Source organism: Sinohyriopsis cumingii, chromosome 8 (assembly GCF_028554795.1).
Source record: "Sinohyriopsis cumingii isolate HCF-2022 chromosome 8, ASM2855479v2, whole genome shotgun sequence".
Taxonomy (NCBI): domain Eukaryota; kingdom Metazoa; phylum Mollusca; class Bivalvia; order Unionida; family Unionidae; genus Sinohyriopsis; species Sinohyriopsis cumingii.
In genome coordinates this window covers 68,157,916-68,169,747 of record NC_142968.1, presented here as the reverse complement: position 1 = coordinate 68,169,747, position 11,832 = coordinate 68,157,916, and the positions used below count along the sequence as shown (strand labels likewise).

Below are 11,832 nucleotides of genomic sequence, written 5' to 3'. Positions count from 1 at the left end.
GAAATTCTGTACATGCGACCTTTTACCCCAATACAGAGACTTCGGGCATGGAAGTCAATGACTCCACTCTCAAAGATGGTCACCATAGGAACAACATTATTATAAACGATAAAGTTACACAAAATGTTCATCAGCAGGTTAGATGTGGACATAGACAGACAATGGTTTCACCATATCTGATGTTTTTTTTAAAGCACAGGAATAAAATGAAAACTGTAATATGCTAGTCTTGGTAGTTTTATTTATAAACATAAAACATCTTACATAACTTTTATATTTTTTAAAAATGAAACCTTTACTGCTACTTTTTTTTGCCATTCATAATTTAACTCCATTTTTAAAGTATTTTTCTTAAGAAAGATTGAAACTCCAAGAGAAGAAAAAAAAGAATTTTAAATTCTATTTACAGTAGTTGGCAAAATTAAAGTTCACAACTGAAATAAACTACAATACACCATTGCATCATAATGATCCCAAAATTTGCCCCTTTATGCACATGTGGATTAGGGTCATTTGTTATGTACATGAAGACAGGTGTCATTATTTTATGTGTATGTGGATGGTGGTCATATCTGTCCTGCACTTACAAGTAAGTCTTTAAGTTCACTTCAGTCATATAGTGAGAAGATCTTTGAAAACAAAATAATTGTATTAAAACATGGTACAACAAATGTGTAAGTTTGCATGTTTTACAAACATGTCTCCCCCAACCTGATACAGCTTGTAAAAATCATTAACATGGCACAAAATTCTAATCATGTCATCTTCCTATGTATATAAACTTACATATCAAACTTCATTTGTGAAATCTGTGCAGTTTCTATGAAATAATTTTGCTGAAATAAAAGGTCAAATTTCAACAAGTGCAAAAGATGAATAAAACATGAAGAAAAAATGTTCCAACTGCATTAGAATCAATATAAATTTTATCCACATATGAATAAGCCTATCAAATTTCATATGCATGTAAACAGTCCAACCAAATTTCATATGCATATAAATAGGCCAATCAAATTTCATATGCATGTAAACAAGCCAATCAAATTTCATATGCATGTAAACAGGCCAATCAAATTTCATGTGCATGTAAACAGGCCAATCAAGTTTCATTAGCATATGAACAGGCTGATAACATTTCATATGCATGTAATCAGGCCTATCAAATTTCAAGTTCATATCAATATGCCAATTAACTTTCATATGCATGTAAATAGGCCAATCAAATCTCATCTGCATGTAAACATGCCAGTCAATTATCATATGCATGTGAACAGGCTAATCATATTTCATTTACATAGACCAATCAGAATCTGTATAACTGTGCCAAGATGGTTTCCAATAAATTAAGTTCAAAAGTGCAAGACAACTATAAAGATACCTGTCATGAGGAGAGACCACCCCATCACAAACATAATGTGGTCTTTCAAGACAGCTGATTTCTCATTAATTGATCATGACATTTTATAACAGTTAAATTGTGCATAAAAAGCTGTTTTTTATGATGGGTTTTCCATTAGTCATTTTTCAGGTTTTACTCATTAAATAAAAAATATAAATGTCATGAAAATCTCATCAAAATCAGCTACAGGAGCACATATCCAGGATTACCAAAGCTAATTTGGCTAATTGCTAATCACATTAAAGAATATTCAAGATGGACTTGCCAATGTACAATCGATAGCACTGAAGTAAAGCTTCTTCTACTGCTTAAGTGGCATAATAAATCTAATTCAACAAAATAATGATCAGTACTAAAGACAGGACTGAAATAATTCTTTCATCAAATATACTCAATTACTATACATTTTCAAAATAATGAATTTTTTATTTTACAATTACTGATCAACAGCTGACCTGTATTTGTTATTGCAAATGTATCCATGTGCTTCAAAGAAAATCAAAACACTGTATGCCAAATATTATTTGCCATTTCATAAACAATCGGCAGTTGACCTGTATTTGTATTGTATATGTATCAAGGGGCTGAACAAACACTATTTGCCAAGCTACAAAACACATATCTGTGTACATAGAAGCAAGTATCACACACATAGAGATAAACATATTATGAGCACAAAACAGAATCAAGTAAGCCTAATTAAACTATCCAGCAATATCAATAATTTTTCAATAAATAACACTGGAATAGTATATACAGTAAAACCTGTCTTGAGAAACCACTGCTATGAGAGACCACATGTCTTAAGAAAACAGGTCCTCTATGTACAGGTTGTTTGATTATATAGTGCTATGACCTGTCATGAGAGACCATTATGTTTTGGCAGAAACTGTGGTCTTTCAAGACAGGTTCCACTGGATAAAAATTGTCGACTGAACTGACAACAGAGCATCCCATTAATTGGCTAGGGTGTATACATCAATTAAATAAAAATGTAATGATCCACAAATCATGCTTCTTTAGTCTTCTTTGAAGCATGTTACTTTAATTTTTTTCCCTGAATGTAGCTTCAGAATAGATAAACAGCCCAGTTTTAGATCAATCACTACATAATAAAGAAAAACCTATCATTTTGCCTTTAGAGATTGCTAATATCAGTTTTTTTCTTCTTCAAGATTCATCAAATTCTTTGGAAAAACTAAGCTTCAAAAGTATTTACAACGTGAGGAGTCCAATGAGAGACTTTATATGCATTATGTGCTGAGTATTCAAACTGTCAAATATGTTTTCACATCAGGTTACGTTCAAACATTTCATTAAAATCTTGACTAAACGTCAAGCTCATCAGATGCTTGATCAACTACTTGCAGATTTTACTAACAATCAAACTGATCCACAATTTGATCTTCTAAAAATGATTTTTATACTTGGGCCCTGCCACCCAAAAATCGTATCAAACAATATTCTGACCAAAAGGCTGCATTTGTCAATTTCAAAAGACTGCACTGTTTATTTTAAAAGACTGTATTTGTCAATTTAAAAAGCTGCATTTGTTGATTTCAAGTAATATTTTCCTCTCTAGAGTGACATTTGTATTAAATGAGTAATGTTTTATGATGGATGGATGTTTTTTTGGTGTGGGGGTGGTTAAGCCTGATAAGGCATTGGAATGTTGGGATCAAATCAATTATAGTGTCAGCAAACTAAACTGTAGGTGCTGTGGGATTCTAAATATTCAGGCATTGATGTTGACAGTTAAAAAAAACATTATACGTTGCAATTATTAACCAATACAAACAATGACTGATGCAAAATGCTAGACCATACATGTACTAATACCAGTCATGAGGTTATCATGAAATATGGATGGTTAATTCAATTTACATAGTCATCAACAATGTACAACATGAGTTCAAGACAACAGCCAGTCTCTCTTTCTATGATGTCTTACAAAAAATTTGAAAACCATACTTTAAAACGAAAAATTAAGACTTAAACTTCAAGTTTACATTAAAACAATGACAGAGACAATATTGATATGGGAGACCTCTATCTCATGATCGGTTAATGTATTAAATAAAAAGATAAATCTACAGTACAAAAGCTCTCTAAAGCATCTCTAAGATACACTGCACAAGTGCAATGCAAACATCGAACAAGACTTGATTTTAAAGTATAAGCATGTAATACTACTATTTGAAAATGATGAAACTGGGTTTGCCAAAAATGAAGCTAAGGGTTCAGCAAACATGAGGAAAAATCTGAAACTAATGGTAAAGCAGCCATGCCTGGCCCTGTGATATCTCATGCAACAAGAAAAATTCTCAAAGAAACTCATGATGTTATTCAAGTTCAGAACCCACAGAACTTTCTGACTTCATGATTTTCCTGTTAATAATTTTTCTATAAATACACCAACTTTTAATAAAAAATGATACATCCAAAAGACCATACATAGCAAACTTTTTCAAGATTTTAAAAAAATCTGAATGCAGTTTGACTAAATTTGTTCACTGAATGTAATAAAAACACCTGTTTATTCCAACCAATGAATTTAAAGTGACCCCAGAGGACATTATTTTTAACCTTTGCATTTAGTGGACAAATGGACATGTAGATACATTCTACTTGGAATACGAAAGTGCATGTGCCATTTATCTATGTCAGTGATGATAACCCTGCTGGCAGAGCACTTAGCTCAGTCTGTGGTGATCCAAGTACAAGTCCCAGTCTTACCAGGACTAGAGTTGATTCAATAAAAGCTTATAAACTGGAATAATAGACATATCTCTACAAAGTCTCAAATCCACAAGCTTCAAAATCACATACTAGCTGCTCTCCCAACCAAGCTATCAAAGAGATCAAATGGTTGTACAGTGAAACCTGTGTGCATGCACACCTTGATAAAAAGAAAATGTGTCCATTAAGGACATCAAATTTTAATACATTTAAAATAGATACATATTTCACCTCTATATAAATGATACCTCTGTTTTAAGGACATTTTTCACTTTCTTTTATCACAGACTGGTTTTATACTTCTGAGTCTATTATAATGATATGAAAAATAGCATGACTGTTGTAGATGAGAATACCAGTTAAATCTGTGAAAAATGTCACCTTTATCTTTATTGCCACACCAGATATTACAATAAACTTGGATGCCATCCATAACTAAATAAATGTGGCAAATTTGAATGAGTGTTTAATGGAATTCAATCCTGAAAAATGTGAAATGATAAGAATCAAATGGAAGCATAAAGTAATCTCCCCTTACAAACTATGTACTTAAGTATAAAATGCGACTAGTAATTCAAAATATCTAGGTGTCAAAGTGAATAACTATCTTACCATAAGCTGCACATTAACATGAACAACACAGAAGGAATGTAACTCGCTGTACCTTCTCAAATGAAACCTAAATATCAGAGACAACAAAAATTAAAGAAACTGAATACAATACTGATGTTCAAAGAAGGAAACTGAATACCATAATGATGTTGAAAGAAGGAAACTGAATACCATAATGATGTTTAAAGAAGGAAACTGAATACCATAATGATGTTCAAAGATTGAAACTGAATACCATTCTGATGTTCAAAGATGGAAACTGAATACCATAATGATGTTCAAAGGAAACTGAATACCATGATGTTCAAAGAAGGAAACTGAATACCATACTGATGTTCAAAGATGGAAACTGAATACCATAATGATGTTTAAAGAAACAGAATACCATTATGATGTTCAAAGAAGGAAACTGAATACCATACTGATGTTAAAAGATGGAAACTGAATACCATACTGATGTTCAAAGATGGAAACTGAAAACTATACTGATGTTGAAAGAAGGAAACTGAATACCATACAGTGTAAACATTCTCCTAAGATTATTTTATTTTAGTCATCAGACCTGTGCCTCTGGATAATCTTCATTAGTGTGTGTGATTTGGATTTTTAATGTAGCTTTATCAATTTTTCAGTCATGTCACTATGATGTCTGCAGTATGGCAGTTTATAGTGATGTCCAGCACTAGGGCATAATGCCGCAGACACGTCCACCCAGTCACAATATCCTGACACCAGGCCGAACAGTCCTAACACTAACCTCTTAATGCTGAGCACCTAGCCAAGCAACTGTTAGTACTATTTTTGTAAGTCTTTGGTACGACTTGGCCAAGGTTCAAACCCATGACCTCCCACATCTGAGGTGGGCGCTCTAACCACTAGGCCACTGGGATGGTCACTTTCAATGAAATTTTGGTGTACTTTCTATATTTGTGTGTACTTTCTATATTATTGTGCACTTTCAATGATATTTTTGTGTACTTTCTATGATATTTTTGTGTACTTTCTTTATTTTTGTGCACTTCCAATGATATTTTCGTGAAAATGGTCATGATATATTTAAACACTGATTAGAAAACAGCTCTTCTGGATTAATTAATCAAGAATTCCTGCTTATCTAATGGTCTGGAAAACAACTGCCACATGAAGACCAATAATTTCACAAGGTTTAGCAGACAAAACCTGTGCTAAAAGTCCAAAAGGAGTCATACAAGTGAGAGAGTGTGTTTTAATTAAGTCCTCATCAAATACAAATCCATTTAATGACATAAACTGATATTACAAATAAAATTTTCAGGAATTTCATAACTTTGAATCCCTTACAAGCATTTCAATTACAATTTCTGTATGCTAACAGTAAGGATCACATCTGATGGTAGAGTTTTGAGGCCTAGTTTCACACTCAAAAAGTTTTAAGAATTGGGAGGGTATACTGACAACAAAAAAATATTCAATCTCTCAATAGAAAAAAGTTGCCATGCAGATTTTATTATTTCTTTAATGATTTTAACTGATAGCAATGCATCTGAAAGATATGAACTGAACCTTTGCATGGATACCTTTGAAATGCACATCAATTCGTATGAATTACTGAATAACAATGATCACGATGAATGATGACGATGTCCCTAGATTTTTATGTCTTGTGTCGTTACAATCTTTTCTCTGCTTTCTATGATGATTCTGTGTGTGAGAATATTGGTTTCTCAAGCCAAAGATTTCTGATCCTCCAATATTACTACAAAGAATGAACATAAGCAAGTTGATGTTTATTATAGTCCACAGAATAACAACTATGACATGCTGATAATAATGTACTGGAATATCTGAGTCTATACAGTTTGTTTGGAGTAATCAGAACAGCAAACACAATGACCTGCCAGTGAATTATTCAACAGCAGATCAGGGTCTATATTTTTTTACAGTTGGACTTGGCTTATATGCAATTATATTGCTTATTATTACTATTCATAATTTACAATTCAATTTTTAAAATTTGTTGAACTGAAATTCAGTCATCATAGGAAAGGAAATATAATTCTTAAATGTAATACGATGTATGAATGGAGAAGAAATATTTAACACGAAAACATTAAATCCTGTAACCATGGCAAACCATAATTAGATTGGGAAACAATGACAAAATTCTGCTGCCTTGAAGATCATAGCAGGAAATAAACCTGAAAAGATGAAAATCAATTCAAGACTGTAACAAATGTTATGCAAAGAAAATCATACACAACATAGGTAGATTAATTGAGTGAATACCTGAAATGATTATTTACAAACATCACTATCCATGCCATCTAGTGACACTTACATCACTAAGTGTGCCATCTAGTGACACTTAAATTACAATACTATCCATGCCATCTAGCGACACATTACAATACTATCCATGCCATCTAGTGACACATTACAATACTGTCCATGCCATCTAGTAACACTTACATTACATCATTACTCTTGCCATCTAGTGACACTTTTTATTACAGCACTATCATTGCCATATAGTGACACTAAAATTACAAAAGCACAATTTAAAATACAGTGTAACAAACAATATCCTACAAAATGCTGCAAATATACATATATATAAAACTCTTAAAATAAAAAAAAATTATAAAAAAATTAAAAATTCATATTTACAGTTCCATAACTTGTGCCTCAATTAAAAAATTCCAAAAGTATGCCCATCAATCAAGCATTAAGAAATATTTAGCTGCAAATAATGTCAACTTTTTCAAGAACAGTTTTGTATCATTACTTTCCATCAGATCAAGATAGCCTGCAATACTGAGAGTATAATAAAGCCAAAGTCTGATTTGGTATTGCAACTGGGATAGAATTCACAGAGAATAAGATGTTTTCATGGAATATGGATCCCACTATGTAGAATATCTTGCCTGATTATATGGATCCCACTATGCAGTATATCTTGTTTGATAATATGGATCCTGCTATACAGTATATCTAGCCTAACAACATGGATTCCACTATGCAGTATATCTTGTTGATAACATGGATCCTGCTATGCAGTATATCTAGCCAACAACAGGGATCCCACTATGCAGTATATCTTGTTGATAACATGGATCCTGCTATGCAGTATATCTAGCCAACAACAGGGATCCCACTATGCAATATATCATGCTTAAAAACATGGATCCCACTATGCAGTATATCTTGCCTGATAACATGGATCAAACTCTTTAACAAACAAAGCTACCATCAACAGCACATTATTTGCCTTGCCAATATTTAATGGTCCTCCTGTGGGTACTAGCAGAGTAGTATTGACTCTGGAGATCAAGGCCCAATGGATCTCAATGACCTAGACCTTCAAAGTTTGTATTCCTGAACTAAAGTTACTGTGTAGAAATGAGTATTTCTTACTCAATTTACCACAACCTCTGACCTCTGCACCCCAAAATCAAAAGCTTTCTTTATTACCATAGGTGTAAGTCATCCACATACATTGGTCAAGTAACTAACAAAAACAAAAGGTATTCTGCAAAATCCATTTTCTTTGAGGTACAATGACCTTGACCTTTGATGTTTACTGCATATCTCTTTCATACCTTAGCTGCAAGCCCTCCAGACACTTTGGTCAACGTATGTGGTCTTGTACTAAAATTATTATGTGAATACCATTTTTCTTTCACTGAAACTGACCTCCTTTCAGACACAATGACCCTGACCTTTGACCTTTTGATCATGAAATTAAGAGGATTCTTCCTTACCCCTGATGGAAAAAAAGACCCCAAAATTTGTTAACTGTAAATGACTGCATACAGAAGCTATCACGTTGAAAAGAAGAAGTTAATGTGAAAGACAGATGGACAGACAGGGTCATGGCATAATATGCTCTGCCACAAGGGTGGCACATACAAATCTTACACTATTAACAAAGACAACAATGTTTTAGATGTCATGATCACCACCTGCTCATGCAAGCAAGACTAAAATCAACTGCCATCTCTATCTTCAGGTCCTTGAATCCCAATTATTCTTTGGTAAATCCAATCTATTATTTTAATCAAAATATTTTCTCCTCCCAAAAATATCAGCATTGATGAACTCTTTGAAAATAAAGGAAGAAATAACTAAAGGCTTCCAAAGACTGCTTTTTACTCACCTGCAAACAGCATCATGCATCACCATCATAAAAGACATTCAAAAACTTTTTGATTAAAAATATTTAACATAGAATCGCAACATTTATGATGTTAAAACCAATGCCATTGCTGCCCATCTTACCATTTTTATACATGCAATACAATAATTTTTATTATTTATGCAATGAAAAATTTATACACTCAAGCAACAAACTTTACATGAAATAAGCACAAATGACAGCATTTATTCATCACTAAATCAAATACACGGATTCTGTCCACAAAAATTTGCACGGACTGATCATTTAAAGGTCTTACATACCCTTAATTATAAAAACAGTTTCCAGGGACATGCAACCATCGCTACCATAACAGTATGAAAAATCTTCAGCAAGAAATTTTCAAATAGGAGACCATCCAAATTATTCACTGCTGGAGCACCAGAATAATTTCACAACTGTGTGTATGTAGGTCCAGTATATTTGTAACTGCATTAAGTGCTGTAACAAATCATACCATCAGCAAAACCAAAGTCCAGGCAATACACAAAATCCTTTTTCTCAAATTCAGTGTTAACATTTTGCCACATTAGTTTGGTCATAATTTTACTAAACTAGTCATTTTTTTAACCAAGATGTAATTAGTTTTGGATCTCTAACAGAAATTAAAAAACAAAATCAATCATAATATATCAACACAAATAAATAGATGTACCACACAATAGTTCTAGGAAAATATTTGAAGAAAAAACCTGAGAGTTTGGAGGTAAGCTGAAACATAGTCCTTTGTGCTGGATCTGATGGACTGGCTGACAAACAAAGATGTCTGTATTAAATTAATCAGAATAATGTGAATGCTTTAATCTGAATTCTGTGAATGCTTTAATCTGAGTTATGTGAATACTTTAATCTGAGTACTCTGAATGCTTTAACCTGAGTACCATGAATGCATTTGCTTAAAAGTGTTACCATTAGAAATAACACAAAAACTGTTGGCGACATCTGTACTGTGATTCCTTATGCCAATTCGGCAATTCTAAGTTAAATAAGAATGGAAAGAATGCATTTCAAGCATACTTAGAATCATCTTATCTCATTATCTTCTTATCTCAAATGAGAAGCTAACAGCTGATATGCTATACCATGACAATCAGCTGAGGGCACCTGGATGCAGTCTTACCTAAATGTCTTAACTTTTCAGACATCCTTAAGGCTTTTCGGGTGCCCGAACTTAAAACAGAATCATCTTCATCCAATCAGATTAAAAAATATTTAGGTATATAACTGAGTCAGGGCAGTGATTGGAATAAATCTTAAAACAATCAAAGGCATAAAGCATCTAGACACAAAAAAAATGATAAAACATGAAAGGAATGCTATAACATTTCAATGTTCACACATATTATTGACTGAATTAGTCTGTACCATGGGCCATCTGTGTAATGGACATCACTTTGTTAGGGTGAGGGCACCAATTTAATTTGGTTTATTGAGCAGATGGGCCATGTCTGTAGAGAAAAACATAAACATAAGCACAGGCATGATCTGTGCACCAATGACCTCTCCTCTTTTTGGTGAAGATTGTGCTGAGATCATCTGTATCAGTCAGTGACAACCTCATGTATTGGGGATTCTCAAGTTTCTCCACTGAAAAAAATAATATTTGCTGAATGGATTAAATATTATAATCACAGGAACCTGAATCAAATCAAACATCCCTGCCTGAAGGTCATGTCCAACTTAAAAAACTGCACAGATCAAGATATGACATCATATAAAGTGCCAGCAGACCTGGGTCTATGCAGCTTGTTAAGAAGTTATGTAAATCTATATTATGTGTATTTATTTCATGATTATGAATTATACGGATCATTTACTAATTAACATATTAAATACTACTAATCTTTATAACTGTATTATAAGATAAGGTCATTCTTAAAAACATTGTATGTACTCGGATCCAAGTAAACATATTGATATGATACGACTTCAGGTCATGGGTTTCTGGAAAAACCAGACTACCTAATTCCTGAATGGCTAGTGGTTAAAGTACTCGAACTTTATTTTACAAGTTTGACTGCACTGTAAACAAGTCATCCACCCTCTTCTATTTTAAGTAATTGTGTCTCAGCTTTCTACATAAAAGGATTTTATTTAATGAGTTCAATTATTCATTGGAATAACAATGTTTGAAGTTAACAGTTGTTTCAGAATCACTATGAATTCATTTAAAGACAGTTTGGATTATATTATTCTGATTCATCATTACATTTGGATTATATCATTGTCATTCATCAATACTACTGGCACATCTGCACAACAGATTGAACTTCATTCAGATTACCACTCAAACTCATTGGATTACTTGATACATATGGATGTGTGAAAGAATATTTAGGAATATTTAGGATTTCGCTCACCATACTGTAAGTTAATTTTAATTTTTCACTTTGCATATTAGGGAAAAAAATTATATTTTGAATTTTACAAAACTTGCTGTTTTTGGCTTTCTTTCTTTACTTAGTTCAAGACCATAAAGTCATAACAGACTAATCAGTTGAGAAAACAACACAGACCAAGATAATGTGCCAGGATCAGGGTCCATGAAGCTTTCAGTTGGACATGACCTAAAAGTGAGTATATATGGTAATTTTTAAAAATAAAAGTTTAAATTTGAAATAAGAACAAATTAGATTTGTGACTGTAAAACATGAGTGTTATTGTGATATTCTCACCCAAACATAGCAATAACAAAAGGTGGATACAAGAATTATAGAACTGCAAACATTTTTCATCCAGCAGAAACCAATCAATGTGAAAGTCACCATTGTTACACTAGTCAACCACCACCTGTTGTGTTTAATTATTTTAATGTACACCTGACCATCAGTGCCATGTCACCTGTGTGACAATAGTCAACCACCATGACTTGTTGCATTTAATTATTTTTATGTACACCAGACCAATC

The 11,832-nt window shown here is 32.8% G+C and overlaps 1 protein-coding gene across 1 annotated transcript in view; it reads right to left on the bottom strand.

The window, feature by feature from the left end:
- Positions 1-219: 219 nt before the first annotated feature.
- Positions 220-11,832, bottom strand: part of LOC149793754 (uncharacterized) — a 46,092-nt gene continuing 34,479 nt past the window's right edge. Inside the window, exon 9 of the mRNA XM_089967737.1 lies at positions 220-10,511. Coding sequence (XP_089823863.1) covers positions 10,482-10,511 — 30 coding nt within the window. The 3' untranslated portion in view covers positions 220-10,481. The remainder of the gene's footprint in view (positions 10,512-11,832) is intronic.